General features: G+C 33.2%; 3 protein-coding genes across 3 annotated transcripts; all 3 read right to left on the bottom strand.

The window, feature by feature from the left end:
• Positions 1-1,502: 1,502 nt before the first annotated feature.
• LOC131637416 (pentatricopeptide repeat-containing protein At4g16390, chloroplastic-like) lies at positions 1,503-4,486 on the bottom strand. The gene is made up of 2 exons (XM_058908002.1): positions 2,136-4,486; positions 1,503-1,996 (listed from the first exon to the last, which is right to left on the bottom strand). The coding sequence occupies exon 1, from the start codon at positions 4,242-4,244 to the stop codon at positions 2,199-2,201; it is 2,046 nt and encodes a 681-aa protein (XP_058763985.1). The 5' UTR covers positions 4,245-4,486; the 3' UTR covers positions 1,503-1,996; positions 2,136-2,198.
• A 472-nt stretch (positions 4,487-4,958) lies between these two features.
• On the bottom strand, positions 4,959-7,950 carry LOC131637424 (pentatricopeptide repeat-containing protein At4g16390, chloroplastic-like). Its single transcript, XM_058908009.1, has one exon. It carries the CDS (start codon positions 7,900-7,902, stop codon positions 5,815-5,817), a length of 2,088 nt encoding a protein of 695 aa, XP_058763992.1. The 5' UTR covers positions 7,903-7,950; the 3' UTR covers positions 4,959-5,814.
• A 9,697-nt stretch (positions 7,951-17,647) lies between these two features.
• On the bottom strand, positions 17,648-19,169 carry LOC131637431 (protein PYRICULARIA ORYZAE RESISTANCE 21-like). The gene is made up of 3 exons (XM_058908017.1): positions 18,877-19,169; positions 18,637-18,718; positions 17,648-18,524 (listed from the first exon to the last, which is right to left on the bottom strand). Exons 1-3 carry the CDS (start codon positions 18,886-18,888, stop codon positions 17,836-17,838), a joined length of 783 nt encoding a protein of 260 aa, XP_058764000.1. The 5' UTR covers positions 18,889-19,169; the 3' UTR covers positions 17,648-17,835.
• Between the last annotated feature and the right edge of the window lie 1,352 nt (positions 19,170-20,521).

The following is a 20,521-nucleotide window of genomic DNA, read 5'->3' as shown; positions in this document are numbered from 1 at the left end:
ACGTGGGTATTCGTTTTTCTTAATAATTGTCAAAATTATTTAAATATTTTTGAATGTAAAACTATTATTATTATTATTATTATTATTATTAATATTATTATTATTATTATTATTATTTTAAATATGAAACTATTATTATTATTATTGTTATTTTGTTGAGTCTAATATAATTATGTGGTAAAAGAAAAAACAAAATAAATGTGATTTATTTTATTATTATTATTTTATGTTAATTGAAACTATTTTTATATAGTTTTAAGAAGAGAATAAAGAAATTTTAGTTAAGAGTTTAATTGCTATGCATTTCCGGTGTATCAGATTTTACACCATCCCTACATCATGATTATTCAATTGTATTATTTTTAAAACATTAAAATAAAAATCAAACATTTCTAACTTATCAACAGTTCTGATTAACTATTGTCAGTGTAATTCAATTAAATTCTTAATTATATTTTTTTTCAAAAAAAAAGTTTATTTAAATAATAGTACTAATGAATATCTCAAAATATCCACAGGCATCTCAAAATCCACGAATTATGTTGGATACTTTCACAGGTATGAAACAGACACAAGTATCATATTTATCCAACAGAGAGGATAGTGAAAGACTAATTCTCGTGTCCATGTGTATCCATTGTCATCTCTAATCTCGTTAAGAACCTCTGTAAAAGAGTGACACCCTACTAATTTATTGAGGTTACAAACATAAGTACAAGAAATGAAGTCATGGCGATTTTACATATCACCTTATTATCTTAAAAAGTAAATGTTATCTACAATCGTGCCTCAGACTCAATGAGTTCCAAAACCTATAGACGGTCTTACAAATGAGTTCAATGCCACATGACATCTTCCCAAGCATCTTGTAGGATCATTCCTAGTTGAGAAATAGTTTGGTGCCTAAATGTTGGTGCCTAAATTCCAGGCTGCCTTGTTCCATTTCTCTTGAAACCACACCTAACAAAAAGGTCTTTAGTAGAGACCAACCTAACTTGTAAATAAAAGGTCTTTAGTAGAGACCAACCTAACTTGTAAATAGTGTCAGTCCTAACTTTTTAAAGGTTCGAGGCAAATAATAAAAATGGACCCTAACAAAAATCTAAACAATTAGTTAAAATCAGAGTCGTTTTATACCATTATTTTTCATAATTTTTTCGTGTAGAATTCATGTATTTATCGAGTTTTTGTCATGTCTGAGAGCTATTAGATCAATCATATGTGTTTGTTCACACGGATAGAAAAATATAAACGTTTTTAAATTTTTATTTTAAGAGATTCTTGAAATTTTAATATATTAAACTAAAGTTTGGATTGCACTTATACAAAATAGACCATAATACTCACTTACATTTACAAATATTTTTAATACAAAACATATATTAATATATGTTTTTTTTAGTATATCTTTAAAAAGAATACTTAAAATTTTACTATATATATTATATAATAGCATAAATAAATTTGAAATAGTAATAAAAATATAAAATATTATAAATACTATGTTAAGAGGTGTGGAATTATGGATAAGATAGAACACATTTATTTCAATAATTTTTTGAATGAAATGATAATTTGATGTGGCTGCTTTTTTCAAAAAAATCGACAATTAATTGGATAAAGGTGGTAGCAGGATCTGAACTCCCCGCTTCCAGGTACATCAGCAGTTTCCTTTCCACACGGCCACATTAAACAAACGGTCAATACTCTGAACAACAAATATATCACCTTAACATGTTTTATATTTTTAAAACAGCCCATCAATAATTTGAGGCCCCAAAGTTTTTGAGACCCTGGGCTGTGGGCCTGCTTGCCCTGGCTCAGGGCCGGCCCTACTTCTAAATACTCCGCTATCAGGCTCAAATCCACAAAATTCACGTCGTGAGGATTAGACTTCAGTGTTGGGCAAGTGATCATCGCCACCTTTTTTATTCAGAGATTGTCTTGGTAGCACCTTCTGGCCACTTCCTGATCTCCCTTTACAACACTTATTTGCCTATCACAATAGAGGATGTCACAATAGTATTATTCACGATCCCAGAAATCCAAAATAAAACAAATATTATCTATTGCATCTATTGCCAAAATCCAGAGGTAAAGAAAAATAGATTAAAACTTTGTGGAAAATGGCAAACCTATAACAACTCTATCAACCGGAAAGATCCTCTGTTGGAATAACTAAAACAGTGTTGTTCAAATCAGCAACGGTTTAAGTTGAACCTCCCTCTAGACTGCAGCCATGACTTGGCATCTTGGCTTGTAGTAAAAAACCAGCCATCCATTTTAGTATCCTTGTGGAAAGGGGCACTAAGTTCCTTCAGATATGATTCAAATATAATAGCCATGTCTTTCTCCCATTGCCTATGTCTCCGAGGGACAGTACAAATTCCAAGTATTTGTGGAAGCTCCTCGCCCGATTCAAAAGCCTTAGACAAGTCGTCTATCCAAACATGAAATGCTGTCATAGCAGCTCCAACTGAGAATTTTTTTAGGTTCAAATACCACAGAGTTTCAGATCTCGATTGTATATCGCTATATATCTTAAGCGTCAATCCCAAGTCAAGAAGGTCGCGAGCTCTGTCTTGCACACCAAGGTTTACACAAAGATCAAGTAGACTGTTGCACATAGACTTCTGTACATCATCATCATCATCAGCTGAAACTAAAAGTTCTGATGTTTCCCTTATAAAATATCTATCATCCTCGCCCTCTTCTGTCAAATATGTCACAATATAACCAAGCTTTGGGTTAGCTTTCTGAATGCAATTTGTTATCTTACCGAGGTCTTCTTTTGGTAGTTCAGTCATCGCATTCAAAAGACAACCCCACAAACGGTCGTCAGGAGTGATGCCAGTTTCCCAGATTTGATTAAATATATTCACAATATCATTGGTTCGTTTGGCCTTTCCGTAGCATTGAACAAAACTTGTGACAATCAAAATATTAGGCTCCAATCCATTTATCATCATTTCATTCAACATGGCTTCCGCCTCCAAAACTTTCCCAATGCGTGAATACATCCTAATCAAGGATGAGTATTCAACAAGGTCTGGCTCACAAGTCTCGGAACGCTTCATATCTTCAAATATTCCTACGGCTTCATCTACACAGCCAAGTGTAGCACACATGTCAAGAAGCATGCTGTAAAGAGATTTTTTCATATTCATCCCCTTTTCCTTCATTTCCTTATACACACTCAACGCATCTTTACTATACCGTCCTCGAGAATAAGCTTCCAAGAGAGCAGCATAGGTAAACCAATTTGGCAAAAATCCATTCTCTTTCATCTGTTGGTATACACCCTTGGCTTCCCTTGCCCTCTTAGCTCTCCCCATTGCAAACAACAAATTATTATACACTTTCATGTTCGGCCTAACACCAAGAGCCGTCATATCATTATAAACATTCAAACACTCATCATAGTTTCCCAACACACCATACATCTTAATCAAAGCAGAGAAAGCCACTGCCCTAACAGGCCATTTCTTATTTTTCGCATCATCATATAATTTCAAAGCCATATCAACATTACCTATATGAGCATAAGCATAAATCATAGACGACGACACATTGTGATCTGGTTCACACCCGAAAGAAGGCATCTGCTCAAACAACTCCACAGATTTATGCGGCAAAGAACAAACAGAAGCACATATAATCAAAGTCGAAAACGTAACAACATTAGGCGTGACTCCTCTCTGGAGCATTTCCTCAAACACCTTCTCTGCTTTCTTAAAATCCTTAATTTCCCTAAAAAGCTTAAGCAACACATTGTAAAGAACAACATGTCTCTCCGGTTCAAGCTTCTTCTTGAAGTATTCAAGAGCAAGAATCGCAATTTCAGGGTTTGCTATGTTATGGAGAACATGCTCTGCATCATGTTCTGCAACATTGTTTCCCAAACCCTTGAGAATTTCAGAAACTTGCTGCTCAATAGGATCAGATGGGTCAAAAGATTTGTCCAATTTGGCGAGAGATGAGATGGCGTGTTGGGTTTTCCTCCAAACTCGTCTGGAACTGAGGATTTTGGGATTGACCCAGATTTTAGATTTGGATAAAGTTGAGGAATTTGCATCTTCAATAGAATTGGGTGGTTGGAAAGAGAAAAAGATTTTGAATTTGCGGGATTTGTGATTGACGTTGGGGAATTTGGGGTTGGCGAAAGAATTAGGGGATGAAATGCAAGTTGTGAAATGAGAGAAGGTGGAAGAAGGGGAAGAACAGAGAGTGTAAGCATGAACCATTTACGCTCTGTGTGTGTTTGGGAAGAAGATGGTGGAATGGAAGATTGAAGGGTCAAAGTTCATTTTTGGTTGAGTTTTTTATGTGTCATATTTGGAATTTGTAAGTACAACTTCCCCTCTAATGATTCAAGGGTCAAAGTTCATTTTTGGTTGAGTCTTTTTTTTTCTTCTTTTTCACAAGGAGTAATGATATGATTCAGGAACTCCTTTCAATTATCGGATATAATTCTTTTAATATTAGCACCAAATTGATTGAAAAAAATTGGAAGAACAGTACTTACTTCAGATTTATTCTTGAGAAGGAAAAGCCAAATAATTCAAGTACAATCAATTTATGAAAGTAATAAACCATCGAAACCCATACCCACTTGGAATAGTGGACGGACATCAAATATCAGTATGGATTAAATGAAACCGAATTATGCATCTTTTATAATTCAAAGGAAAAGGCACTCCTTTATGTTTTGCAATTTCACATACTTCACAATGAAGAATCTCATATGTAAAAAACACAAAGAATACGTTGTTGAATTGCTTAGAATTAGCATTCAACATTAGATTTAATTTATTTTATAAAAATGGTAGTTAATGGTAATAAATATCATATGCAATTTAAAAATAGAATTAAAAAAAAAAGTTAAGCTAACACATTTTCCTAAGATACTCAGGACAATAAATCTTAGCTACTTGTAAAAAGAAAATTAATATAACAGTGAAAAAAATTCTATCACCTATGAAGCACGGTCATCCCAAACACGACACGACACTAACACAGCGACACAGGTAATAATTTGAAAAATGAATAAATTAAACATAATCACAAGTGTCGGTGCAAATGTCCGACACAAAAACGGGCACGCCTTTTTCAGAGGTGTCGGAGCTACATAGTCTATCACCCAAGCTTTAACATTTGTTCTAGATACAACAAGTTAGGCAATTTGGTTTTAGTGAACTTTTGGGATGAAAAGAACTTTAGATACAAAGAAGGAAAAGGAAAGAATATGACAAAAGTTCAGTATTTATCTTTCACCGTGAACTCTTCTTAATTGCATTCTTCCAATTAATATTGCCTCACAAAAAAAAAAAACTCATATTGGATCATAACTTTGGAAAACATTTTGATACAACACCTGTTGCTCCTTCAACCATGAAAACTTACAATTACTACCAAATGCATTCAATTCTGTTGCAAGAAACTATAACTATCAAAGACTTAAGTATTTGTAAGACAAGGCAGAAAAATAAATGAATAAAAAATTACATAAATATATGCTCCATCAGAGGAAGGAAGAGGACTTTTCAAAGATTCAGAATCGGTGAGATATCTACATATGGGCTGCTTTTCAAATTTCAGAAAATTGAAACTTCCGCAGATTTTGAATATGCATCAGAAAATTGCAACTTCCTCTGTCTTTCCCATCCTATTATCCTTATTCTTTTTCCTACCAAAATGCCAAGATAACTTATGACCTTCAGGAGCTGGAGTAGAATTGGAGTCAGAACCCGACATTAAAATTTGGAGTATGAAAATGAATGAAAGTAACACAGCACATCATTCCTTAAAATATTTTCAATGTGGAAGAGCCATTGATGGAGCATTTAAAACCATAGAATCCAAAGCAGCGATGGATTGGGTTGATCCCCTGGACTCCAGCCATGATTTGGCTGCTTCCTCTGTAACCAAAAACCAGCCAGCTTCATTTGGATCTTCACAGAACGGAGCATTGAGTTCCTTCAAATGCGATTCAAGTATGCTAGCTATACCCTTGCTTGAATTCTTGAGTTTTCCTCGCCCTGTATTAATTCCAAGTAGTGGTGGAAACTTCTCACCCGATTCCAAAGCCTTAGATAAGTCATTTATCCAAGCATGAAATGCAGTCATAGCAGCTCCAATCGAGAGGTTCTTCAGGTGCAAAGACCACTTTGTTTGAGATCTTGATTGCATACTCCTATATATTCCATGCATCAACCCTATGCTAAGAAGGATGTGCGCTCTGTCGGGCAGATTCAGATGGACACAAAGATCAATCAGACAATTACATATAGGCTTCTTTGCTTCAGCGTCAATTGAATTTAAAAGTTCTGATGCATCCTTGCTGAAATTCTCATCACTATCTTGCCCTTCCACCAAGTATCTTACCACATACCCAAGTTTTGTGTTAACCTTCTCAACACAATTTATTAGTTTACCAAACTCTTCCTTCGGTGTTTGTGTCATAACATTCAGCAGACAACCGCAGAAGCGATCATCTGGAATGATTCCCAGATTCAAGAATCGATCAAATACATTCACAATATTGTCAATTTGCTTAGCTTTTCCATAGCACTTGACAAGTGATACCATAAAAAAAATATTAGGTTCAAAGCCAGATTTGATCATTTCATCCAACACCCCTTCCACCTTGGAAACTTTCCCACTGTTGGAATATACATTACTCAAGGCTGAAAAAGTCCAAACGTCGGGATGGCAAGTCCCAGAACTTTTCATGTCTTTAAAAACCTCTAGAGCTTCATCATTAGCGCCAACTTTAGCACACATAGCTAAAAGCACATTATAGAGATCTATAGTCAAATTCATTCCTTTCCCTTTCATCTCTTTATAAACACGAAGAGCGTCTTGACCATATTGTGCAATAGTATAGACTCGCAAAAGAGTTGAATAAGTCGTATAATCCGGCAAAACTCCATTACTTATCATCTCTTGATATATAATCTTGGCTTGCCAATGCCTCTTACCTCTCAACATGGCAACCAACAAACTGTTATACGTTTTCACATTAGGCTTCACACCGAGACTCTTCATTTCTAAGTGTACATTCAAGCATCCATCATAGTTTCCAGACAAGTCAAACATTCTAATCAAGGCCGAGAACGTCATCACATCAATAGGCCATTTCTCTATCTTTGCTAAATCATATAGTCGTAGAGCGAAATCAACATGATTAGTTTGTGCATACGCATACACCATAGCCGAGCATGTGACAGCATCAGGCTCACACCCAAAACCCGGCATCTTCTCAAACAACTCCACAGCCTTATCCGGAATAGCAGACATCCTAGCACAGTTAATCATAGTAGTAAAAGTAATATTATCAGGCTTAACCCCTCTTTGAAGCATTTCATCAAACACCTTCAGTGCTCCTTCAAAATCGTTACATTTCCTAAACACCTTGAGAGTCACATTGTAAAGAACCACCCCATTATATCTAACATGTTGAACTTTGTCCCTAAGGTATCTAAGAACAACGAATGCAGCTTTGGGGTTCACCATCTTATCAAGAATGAACACGGCATCTTTTTCCGCAATGTCTTTGTCTCCTAAACGGTTCAGAATTGCAGAGACTTGTTCCTGAGTGGGATCACACGAGTCCAAAGACGCGGCGAGTTGAAGGAGAAAACGGGACCTAGAGGTAAAGGGTTTGGTTCGGAAAGGTTTAGATTTGGCTCTATTGGGATTGACCCAAATTTTGGTTTTGGATGAAGATGAAGAATTTGTAACTGGGTGGTGTAAAGAAGATTGGTTGAGGTGGGAAAGAGGTTTGAATTTGAAATTGCGATTGCAAGAAGAAGAAGAAGAAGAAGAAGAAGGTGAAGGGGTTGAAATTGAAAGAAAAAGAGGGATATTGGAGAGTGAAGAAGAGTAAAGACGAGAAGCCATGAGAACAAAGACATTCGAGAAACCTGCTTGAGTGCAAAACGAGTACGAGAAAACACAAACCGTGAACGTGTCAGGTTGCACGGGCTTTATTAATATTTTGTCAGCCGTTAGATTATTTAAAGGGCTGATATGATCCGAATATACATTCATATAAAAATTCAATAAAAGAAGAAGCTATAACTTCTCTCCAACTTTCTTCAAATCAATTGTCTTTAACTTTTTAAAACTTTTTATTAGGTATCACAATAAAATCCATATTCAAGGATATATGTCCAAACTCATTCTGAAGTTGACGGAGAAAATCTATTTTAATTGGGTTTGAGTTTTCTTTGATTATAAAATATGGGGACGGGTTAGATGATAAGACACTAGTACCCACTCCGGGCCCACCTCAAACTCGTCCCGTTTATTTCATTATTTACATTATTATTTATTTTTGATAAATTAAAATATTAAATATGTGGCCAATGTTTTGATAATTTGATTTGTATTTATTATTTAAAATATTTGAAATGAACCTACATAATTTAATGTAATTTGATTTTCGAAAAAACGAACACTTCTATTAAAAAATTGATTTTGCTAAATGGATGGTGGTTGGGCGAGGATACCCGAACCCGTTGGGGACGGGTTTGAGTTTTAATTTTTCATCCTCGTTTGGGTTTGGGGCAGAGAATGGGGATTGTTTGGGGATTCAGGTTTAGGTTTGGGGGAGGTAAAAACCGTCCCCGACCCGCCCCGTTGCCATGCCTACTTCTTAAAAGTCATTAATTTGCATTCATTAACCACCAAATGACGACCACAGAAGTGAAGGGTAGGAGTACGTTCAGACGCGTAAGAGGAGAAACGTGAGATCTACACAATGGAATAATGTGGAAGATCAAGATGATTTTGGGAGAAGACCAACAACATCTTTCTTTTTCACGTCAAAATCAGATGATTATGGAGCGAAGGAAATGAATGAGAATTTTATGAGATACAATGATATTGATAAAATGGTGAGAGACGTTAGAGATGAGAGGTACGAATTTGTAAATTCTTTAACAAAGTATAAGGGAGATACAGTGATCTTGAACGAAAAAATGTTAACTACCAAATTGGATAACATTTTCATTTGATAGAGAATGATATTCGTAAACGTGCCAAGATTTCAAAGAAGGCGTGATAATGGAGTTCATTGGAAGGTAGAGACGAGAATAGTAGACAAAGATGGGTAAGTATAAAGGAAAGTGGGAAGCAGAGCCTCTAGAACAAAGACATGCAAGGTCAAGCAAAGTATAAGGGAGATACATCACACAAAAGGAATAAAGAACCATGATCATATGCAAATGTTCATAAGAACAACAATGATCAATATAGGTTAAATTCAAAACAAAAAAAATCAAAGAGCTAGGGAATATAAATTGGTATTTGCATATTTAGAATATAAGAATTAAGATGTTGAGTTTAGCATATTCAAGAAAGCTTATATTGGGACTGTAGAAAATCCAAGAATGCCATATAACATCCATGATATTTATAACACAAAGGATTATTTCCAATTCAAGTATTTTCTTAAGGCACAAATCTATGCTTGCTTGAGGAAAGTGAGGAAGGAGAAATTAAAGCGTTGGTGGAGAAGGGTAGCGATTGACTAAAACAATGGTTTAAATAAATTAGGGAATGAAGAGCTTCAAATATGAACAGGGAAAGAGTAACCTGGGTCCTTGTTAGGGAATACCATGTCACGCGTGGAATCCATATTTATTTGACTTCATAATGGCTCCTTTGGTTGTACCCATGTGTTCTGACGACAACACTAGAATCCAAACTAATATGGATGTGGCACACATTATGGTTCGAACAAGTAATGTCATGGTATTTAATGAGGCTTTTAATGTTAAGATCAATGAATAAGTGTTTATGATTAAAGTGGTGGAGGATTCTCAAGTAGGGATAGCAGACAGACCCAAACTCGCAGGGCCCACCCGCACCCGAATCCGAGTCAACGGGTGAAAGCCCGAGTTGACTGGGTTTGGGTGCCACCCCATATTTCGGGTGCGGGTTTGGGTAGTGTGAAACCCACACCTGAAACCCGAAATCACACACACACACACACACACACACACACACACATATATATATATATGTCGTGGAAAGTTGTATGAAAAATGTATTTTATGTATTTTGCAGCGGGTTCGGGTTTGGGTGAAAAAATACAAACCCAACGGATGTGGGAGTGGGTAATATTTTGCCACCAGAATAGCCTTTGAGTTCGGGTCCGGGTTCAGATGGTTATTTCGGGTGCGGGTTTGGGTAGTGTGAAACCCGCACCCAAAACCCGAAATCACACCCGCATATATATATATATATATATATATATATATATACATATATACACACACACACACATACATACATACATACATAATTGTGGAAAGTTGTAGGAAAAATGTATTTTGCAGCGAGTTCGGGTTTGGCTGAAAAAACCCAAACCCAACGGGTGTGGGCGTGGGTAATAATTTGCCACCAGAATAGCCTTTGGATTCAGATTCAGATGGTGATTTCGAGTGCGGGTTTGGGTAGTGTAAAACTCGCACCCGACCCTACCCATTTCCATCCCTATTCTCAAGGTCCTTTAAAGATCAACATCGCCTTGAATCAAGAGTTCGCAACAACTTAATCAAATATAGAGTCTGATGAGTTTTCCAACAAATGGTAGGGAGAAGAAATGAGAAATGAAAGTGAAAAGCGAGGCATCAATAGTTTCCTCAATCAACCGTCAAAATCAAGCACTAAGGAACAAAATCCAGACAATGGTCTATGAAAAGGTGACTTTAGAAAAGTACAATGGCAATTGTCAGACAGAGAAGGAAAAAGTGGTGGTAAAAGTTATAAATGACTTGTCAAATCATAAGGGGACGTGTGCAAAAAATTATTTGCTGGTTGAAGAGGAACCTCAAAAAGGTGTGTAAAAAAAAGTGATGATCGGAAATCAAAGTGGGGTGGAGAGAGAAAAGTAGTGACCAATGGACACCAGCCTAGAAATGGGAACTACATCGAGTCTCCCATTAGGGAACTAACTAGAAATGTTGAGACAGGCCATCTAAGAGATGTGAGGCTTCAAGATATAATTAGCTGGTCTGATAAATCCCCTAATATTTTTGGCCTAATTCATTCAGAAAATTCAATTTCCAAATGAAGAGAGGGGTCATTCAAAGGGGCTTGCTGAGTCACTAAAGAAATGTTTGTCTCACCCTGCCCCTCTTCCTTCCAAACATATCAAGAAGAGAAACCTAAATTTTTCTAGGAAAGAAAATTATTTAGAATCAACAACAAACAGATTTTTAGGGGGGCCAACTTTGTATTGCAAATCCACTTCAGACTCATATGTGACCCAAGGAAATTGAAGAATATGGGTGAAAATGGAGAAGATGTAACAATCAAACCAGACCGGTGGCCTCTCTAGTTCGCGGTTGAACCTGTCCGACCAACCGATCTGGTTTTTAAAACATTATCTTCGACTTTCCCAATGCTTATTAATTCAGATCGCCCATTTATGTTGTCATTGTGATCGACTTCATCAACGATTGTTGTGTCGTATTTAACCCTTCTGAGGCTTGGAACCCTAATTGATATGATTCTTCCACCAATTAAGATAAAACTTCCTAACACTGACTTTCTTGAATCGATACTAAACCTTTATTTTTTGTCTTTCGATAATGGATCAAAATTAGGTCCACTTAGGTATTTTGCATTTTAATATTCTCTTGACCCAATCCATTTTCTCATAATGTGGTATTATGCATTTTCAATAATTACATATTTTTACCTTAATCTAGTTGAGCTAATAGATTTGTGAAAAAACCATTAATACCCATTACACCTTTATCATCGGTGTCCCTATTCTCTCTAGAACACTTTCTCTCATTATTCACATTCAGCCTCACCTCATTAACTTTAGATCAAATCCCAATTAATTTCCAATAGGTTTTCTTTTCAATTTCTTTCAATTTACCTTTATTTTTAAGGTTTATTGATTGTAGTTCAATCACGACCATAGACTCGTAATAATGAGTCATTATTTCTTCAAAATTATTTTTCAGTTATTGTATTTTCAATGCATCCTCTTCCTCTGACTCATCAAGTCATGGCAATTCATTTCTCTTTTTAGAAACTGTACCATCTTATTAACAAAGGAAGTGTCGTTTGTGACAGTCTTAAACACTCTAACTAATATAAATTTTGTTAAATACTCTTTTAATTTTACACCTATTTTTCAAAAAACAGATGTATATGAATGATTAAATACTTTGCGTAATATAAATTTTCTATTAAATGTTCTTTTAATTTTACATCTTTTTTCTTTCAAAAAACTAGTGTATATATTTAACACTCTGAGTAATATAAAATTTATGTGAACTACTCTTTCAATTTGACACCCATTTTTTTTAAATGGGTGTCTATTTGTATACTCTAAAACTTAAATTAACATTTTATTTACAACATTGTCACCTTGTGTAAATTTACACTCATTATTTAAAAAAGGGTGTCGACTGTTATGCTCTAAAACTTAAATTAACATTTTATTTACAAAATTGCTACTGCATGTGTGCTTTACACCTATTTTTAATAAAACGTGTGTAATATCTTTAATTATATTTTTTTTGTACTAGTGATCCTCGATTTTTCCTTTTCGGGTTGAATTTTGGTCTTGATTTTGTATTAGATCAATAATTGAAGATGTGAATGTTCCTCAACCATTCTAATCTCAGACACATGGTTATTTATCATCACTTTGTAAATATTATTAGTAGTCTCCAATTACGTGGTTATAATCAAACACCTTGCTACTTCTAACCTTTTCTACTTGGTCAATCCATTTAAATCAGACTCCATGTAAATATACATATCTTTGCAAAAGACTCATGATTTCAAGCATGAACTAGGATACCATATAGGCGTACCCATGTAAACATTTCAATTGACGTTGCTTCCGCCCACCATTCTTCTACATGTAGGAACCAATGTTGGAAGAACTCTTGCATTTTTTGTCAATGAATTAAAATCTTCATCTTTCTGGAATTTTATAAATACCTCCCCATTGGGATTATTCCTAGATTTGTAATCCTCATATTCATAATTTTTTGTTGCAACTATGAAACCTCGTCTAGTTTGTGAACTCTTCCCACAAAACTATTTTTTGCCTAAGTCAAATCTTCTCCTTCACCTATGTAACTCTTTCCCCTATATTTTTCTTGTTTTTCTTTTGTGTTAATTATTTAGACTTTCAAATCTTCTTCATTTAAAATTGTCTTTTTTTCATTGCTTCTTTTAGTTCTTTCTGTAGTCAATTTCCATTAACCACCTGAGCATAACTAATTTCTCTAGAACCCATTCTTTCATGTGTCATATCTCTCATACATAACTTTCTAATTCTCGACCTTTTTTCCTCCTTCTGATTTCTCTCCATTATATTTTTGACGTGTACTTTCATCTATCTAATGTCCCCTCAGGGCCTTTAGCTTTTTTCTTCTACTGAATCTTGATATCTTCAACTCTTCCAATCTTCTGTCAAATTTGGATACATTTGTCCATACTTTGAATGATCGAAACCAAATATTATGTAGTTGTTATTCTAATCGACATGCATCTTCTACCCCATGAGTCTTGCAAAACAAAAAAGAAAATCCTATCTTATTTATCTTTCTTGAAATAAATAGGTCTACAAATTTCCCAATATGCGAGAATGATTTGTCGATTTCCTCCACATAAATATATCTCCAAGAACATTTGTAAAGTAACAAGTAGTAATATCATTTAATCTATAAGTCTTATTGCCTCTTTGTTTATGTCATTTCTTTCTCTTGTGACTCATATAGATCTATTTCGTTGCTCTCGCTCCCCCATTGTTTATGTGCTAGTTATTACCCATATAAGACCATATACCAACATAATTCTACAATCCAAGACAACTCACAACTTCTAAGATTGACCCTAACTTCTATGCAAAACTAATATCTAGCCGTGCCACCTAAGTCAATCAAGTTCTTATAAAAAAATTAAACAAATTTTAATGAAAAATTAAATATTTAAATTTTTTAAATAAAAAAAACTTGTGAATGATTCATTATTTTCCACAGCTTAATTATATGTGATCTTTTAACAAAAGAGAAAAGAAAAAAACCATAAAATTCTTTCATTTATAAAAATTCTTACATTTTAGAATAATTCATTTCAAATTGGACATACAACAAATCAATAACCCATTTTTCTTTGGTATATAGCATTTCATTATTTTTAATTAATATAGTGCTGATTAACAATCTGTGCATCTAATAGTTCAAATAAAAAACAAGCCAATTGAGATGCTTTACGTTAACAACACGACGGTGCTACCGACACAAAACTCTCACCTCTGTCTTCCTTAGAGTTTGAGATAATTTAGATAATTATCTTCCACTAATGAAGCTTAGCACAAGTAGTTACCTTAAACACCTGCTAGTTAAATTTATTTATTAAACATATATGTCCAAATCATGTGATGTAGGCTAAAGAATGTGGTGTGACAAAATTTTGGTGGGATCGTAAGTTCGAAAGAATCTTGAAAATAATTCTTTAAACATTGAGATAAATTTATTATAGAGTTTTTGTTCCTTATGGTGGATACACTTATTTATTTATTTATTTATTTATTAATTTTGGATGATTATATGACCTCATCATTCATATAATTAATTCAGAGACACATTAATTATTTTTTTAATAAAAACAAATTATTGAACAAAAACAAATTTTCATATTTTTACCTTTCTCTACATGTATAATATTTCACGTTAATTTCATTTACATATCAACTCAATTCCTAAATTTTGGCTTTAAAAATATGGTATATTAATAGACCCCTTTTTTACCCCAATTATACAACGATATCATTGTTATTTTTGCACATTATTTTTAATGATATATATATATATATATATATATATATATATATATATATATATATATATATATATATATATATATATATATATATATATATATATATATATATATATATATATATAAATGAAACTTTATATAAAAATTATTGATAAATATAAAAATATATTGGTACATATAATAAAGGTGGTTAATAAACATGTCCCTCCGTTTAAACCTGTTCTACAAAAGTTAAAAAGACAAGACCGAATAAGTATAGTTGAATATGCATGTACAAAATTTTATTACGCTTTACATTATACCTTTTACACTTAAAAACTGTAAAATTTTATATTAATGTCGGCGCAATCAAAAATTCCCAACAAACAAGTAGGCGGAACAAATTTATTGAAGTGTGCGAATCTAAAATTTTGGTTCATTTTGCAAAAAAACAACAACGAGTAAAACAGACAGGCCTAGCCCTGCATAAGTGCAGGGAGTGCTACAACACCGACCCTCAAATTTTAAGAGTCTCATTTTTCTTGTAATTAAACAAAAGATATTTAAAATTAATATAAAATATTAAAAACGTAAAATTTATATAAAATAATTTTTAATTTAAACAATATTTTGAATTTTTTAATATTTTGTTTGATTAATATACAATTGTATATTTTATATTTACTTTTAATTATTAAAATTATATTTTTTTTTATAACTTTAAACCCATTCTTAAAATTAAAATAGAGTATCCAAATTGATTAGACCGACTCTAAAAACGGGTATGCCTGACAGATCAGGTATGTTTTGCCACCTCTACATATAAATACACCAAAGACATATAATGAGATGGTGGATGAGAGATTTGTCGTCTATTATGATCTTTCCCGACTCAAAAATTAGTCTATACATTTGCTCGTAAAAAACATCCAATACCAAAACTAGTATGAGTAAGAGTAACTATTGTTCTAGAATTCAATTTCTAACATCAACATCTATACCAAAATGCGAGAAGCCTAACATAGTTTGGGGACTAAACTACTATAGATATGAGCTTGATCTCTAATTCGATCATCACATTTATATTTCACTTAAACATTGTTTACTTTATATAGAGATGGCAACAGGTTAGGTCGAGTGCGAGTTTCATATATCCGCACCTGCATTCAAAATTGACATCCAAATCTGAACCCAAATTCAAAGGCTGTTCAGATGACAAAATAACAATCAGACCCACATGTGTTGGGTTCGAGTTTTTCACCCAAATTCAAACTCGCAGCAAAATATATTTTTTCTACAATTTTCCTATAACTTTCTACAATATATTTTTTCTACAATTTTCCTATAACTTTCTAAGAAATATCAACCATTGAATTCATCTAGGAAGAGAATGTTAACACATTAATGATGCTATTAATTTCTCTCTCTTGATGAATCCAATGGTTGATATTTCTTCCTCTCATCTCTCATTTAAAAATACTCACTTGATATGCTCTCCATATATATATATATATATATATATATATATATATATATATATATATATATATATATATATATATATATATATATATATATATATATATATATATATATATATATATATATATATATATATATATATATATATATAAGCGGGTGTGATTTCGGATTTCTGGTGCGGGTTTCACACTATCTAAATTCGCATTCGAAATATCGGGTGACACCTGAACCCGAACCAGTCAACTCAAATTTTCATCCGTTGACTCAAGTTCGGGTGCGGGTGGGTCCCACAAATTTGGATCTGTTTGTCATCCCTAACCCTTTTGCTCAAAATTTCTACAAAGATCAAATCTAAGAGAAAGTAAGTAAAATAAATTTTTTTTATAAGGATAAAAAGATAAAAAAATATTATAGGAACTAATAATAATAAAAAAATGATATATTTATTAAGATTTTTAATATTATTTCATATTTATACATTAATTCACCACTTGTTTTATTAAGTATTATAAGGGTCTATTTGGTAAAAGTAGCGGTTGACTAATAAGTTAACTTATAGCTTATATTGTTGATGACTGATGATTCATAGCTTATAGTTTATAGCTGATGACTGAGACTAATAGTTGATAAGCTAATTGAAATATTTGATAAAATTACTGGTTCAACTAACTCATAAATATAAAATAATATAAAAATATTTAATATATAATTATTTTATTTAAATTAACATAAATTATATAAGATAATTTTTTTTTTTAAAATAATAAAATAAAAAAGAAAAAAAAATGATAAGCTATAAATTATAAATTAAAACGTTATTTAAAATAGCATCTGAAAAATAAACTATAAACTAGTAAAATAAATTATAAACTCGTGATCAGAAGACTGTTATATGAGCTTAAAATTGTGTTTTGTTTAGCCTAAATCTAATCAATTAACTCATCCACTATTAATAATTTGCTATACATTAATTTATCAAAACTTTTCTTTAGTAAGTTAAGATTCCTAGTGGGCTGATGCATCTAATAAATGAGAAAATCCGAAACTGCTGCCTGCTGCTGGTATGTGAAAAGAGAAACATGGTTGTCAAATTGTCATTATCTACTGATGTCACTTATCAACATTCATTCAATATTGTTGAGTAGGCAACCCAAACTCAAATTTATCTTCTTCCCATTGTGTGATATGATCAATTAGCTGGCACCAAAAGCATATAGTACAAGCCAAATAACTAACAACTCATCTTAACCTAAACGCCACTTCATATCAGAATCCTTATTTATTAGGACACTTACCTTAAAATTATGTCGGTGCGTGATGTTTCTTAGAAACTTCAATGTTTTCAACAAATAAATTCAAATAGTGTACAAATTAGATTGTAACTTTATTATATCAAAAGTTAAACGAGACATTATAGTATACATTATTGCATTTTATGCCACAAAGAACCTGCCATTTCTCTCTCTCTATATGAAACATATGCATTTTAATATTTTAGTAATAAAAAAAAAGAAATTAACAATTTCATGAACATGAAGTGAAGAAGAATCACATGATTGAGCACCCGGTTGCGTTTTCTTCGCTGAGGTACTGATCACAACGGCCCACATAACACGGCCCACTTCCGCCATAACTATCATAAACGGGCCTTGCATAATATCCATCATAATATTGTCCCGGCCCACCATACTGCTGAGGGTACGCGCTGCCGTATGGTACGACAGGTCTACCCTCGTAGCATGATGGGACATAGCACATCCCAACGGGCACCGCCATCGGTGCTGGCATTTGTGGGATCATCTGCATAGAAGCCGCCGCCACGGGCTTATCTTTGGGCTTCTCACCTTCAGCTTTCTCTTTGGGCTTTTCACCTTCGGGCTTTGCCTTGGGCTTTTCCGCATCTTTGGGTTTATCCGAATCTTTCTTCTTTTCGGGCTCAGCAGCTTTGGGCTTCTCCGCCTCTTTGGCGGGCTTGGGCTTATCGCCTTCCTTTTTCTTCTCGGGCTCAGCAGCTTTGGGCTTCTCTGCCTCTTTGGCGGGCTTGGGCTTATCGCCTTCGCCTTCCTTTTTCTTCTCGGGCTCAGCGGGTTTGGGCTTTGGCGGATCCACTATCTCAATGCTTTTGATAGAACCTCCACCTTTGTAACAAAGCTTGTCTCTAATCTTCTCAGGACTACAACATACCACCATGATTGCTATCATGTTTCCTTTTTCATCATACTTTTGGTCTCGAATTTCTGATTTTGTTCAAAAAACAATGTTGTAATTTTTAATTTTCAGTGTCACAATTTATTTATAATAAAGTAATAAAAAATAAAAAATAAAAAAATCTAGTGATGATGAACTCACGAGGATATTTGCCGAGAAGTTTCTTAACCTTCTTGTAGCATTTTTCACACTCAAGATCAACTTTGAGTTTCATAAATGTCACCTGAATGAAAACCAACAACTAAGTTTATAACAAATATATATAATTTTAATAAAATAATTGAATCATATGGTTATGATACAAATTTAACAAAAAATTCACTAAAAATGAATGGAAGATCACAATTTCATATTTGCAACAAAATTTTTCATAAACTTTACCTTTTCAGCCATAGTTGTGGATCAGATCTGAGGCACAAATGAAAATTGATAAAGAGAATGCAGAGAAAAGTGAGGAAAGAAAATTCAAGAAGCTATTATAAGTCTTAATACATAAATATGTAGGACCTATAAAGTTGAATTTCTTGCTAAGATTGTTGTAACAACAGAGTTGGAGTTTGATGAACTGAAAGGGTGTGTGTGTATATATATATCTATATTGTTATATATACGCAATACATAGAATTTGACTCATTTGAGCATGTGCTGTCTTTTGATTTACACGCCTAACCTTATTGACTCAATGCAAGTTCATGAATCCTCTATTAATAGCTCTTGATTTAATGCAAAATTTGTGTAAATTTTTTTTACCATTATTTTAGACTATAGTACTAGTAGTATTTTAGAGTAGGACAAAATCAATAATTAAATTTTTAAATATTGTTTTATGAGTTTGGTTATGTGCAATAATGATAATGCACTACCCACATGGCAACCGTACACGTGGCAGTAATGAGAGATCCTATAATAGTTGTAGTGCATGTGAAGTAGTAATAATGAAGTAATAGACTAAAGTTGAGATGTTGGAATAAAAATATAATTAAGGAGGGTGAAATAGAGTAATGGTAACACTACTACCTAATTAGAGTAATTAATTAGTGGTAGATAGGGTGGGTGTTGGAGGGTGGTCCATAATTGTGGGCTCCAAAGAGTGTCCACATATTTCTTTGGGGGTATGAGTGAATGAAAGCTTAGGTTTTTGAAGATATTAAGCCATCATGGCTTTTAACCGACATAATCATAGGTTTAAACCGAATGCTAAGGTTGCAACTTGTGTGAAGTGTAAACACGGTTTCAATCTTGAAGAATTGATGTATTGTGAGGTTGTATTCATAATGGGACACTTTTCCTAAAAACACTTTTCTTATCTCTTTTCGTTTGTCTTTTGTTGGTACTTAAATATGTAATGCGTTGATAATATAGCACACAAATACATCATTTTTTTGTTGATAATGGAAAATTGAAAGTAAAATTGAACTCATATTTCTAGTAATGATGAGAGAATGAATTGAATTATTCAAGGAACATAGCTTTTGGCTATATGTATGAACTGGTTCAAGGGTTAAATTGTTGCAAACGTAACAATTTAGTAATTAATTTAGTAATCAAAGAGAATAATGTCAAGTTAATGTTTAACACGGGCTTCATAAGATTTTCGGTAAAGTTCATTCTCTCTAAATATTTTACTGAGTTCGATTCCTAGGCGGAACAATCTTGTTTGGCCAGTGCGCATGCCTCTACGCACGAGCCGGATTAGTGGTCCACCTGTGGTGGGTCGAAACCGGTGTGAATAGCAAAAAAAAAAAAAAAATCTTTTTACTAAAGTTGTTTTAATATCTTGTGAGTGAAAAATTGTTTGTGAAGAAAGAATTATATTGGTGTCGTGTTATTGTTGTTATTTTCAAGAGTGTGCTTCTTTTGAAAAATTGAATTTGATTGTTGAGATTAACTAATCTTAAAAATTTTGTTTGGTTAAAGAATTTAGCCTAAAAATTTTTTGTTTAGTTATTGAAATCAGTCTGTAAAATCTCTAATCGGTTTAATTAACTCATCTCATAAAAAAATTTCTTTTTTGATTAGGGATAAG

The sequence above is a fragment of the Vicia villosa genome, unplaced genomic scaffold, assembly GCF_029867415.1.
Source record: "Vicia villosa cultivar HV-30 ecotype Madison, WI unplaced genomic scaffold, Vvil1.0 ctg.001992F_1_1, whole genome shotgun sequence".
Lineage (NCBI taxonomy): Eukaryota > Viridiplantae > Streptophyta > Magnoliopsida > Fabales > Fabaceae > Vicia > Vicia villosa.
This window is presented reverse-complemented; position numbering and strand designations above follow the sequence as displayed.

What these genes read in the sequence shown, in the direction of transcription:
- LOC131637416 (XM_058908002.1), bottom strand. Translation starts at nt 4,244, where the DNA reads ATGGTTCATGCTTACACTCTCTGTTCTTCCCCTTCTTCCACCTTCTCT.
- LOC131637431 (XM_058908017.1), bottom strand. An exon ending in ACTTCTCGGCAAATATCCTC is followed by an intron (nt 18,525 to 18,636) that starts GTGAGTTCATCA and finishes GAACAAAATCAG; the next exon opens with AAATTCGAGACCAAAAGTAT.
- LOC131637424 (XM_058908009.1), bottom strand. Translation starts at nt 7,902, where the DNA reads ATGGCTTCTCGTCTTTACTCTTCTTCACTCTCCAATATCCCTCTTTTT.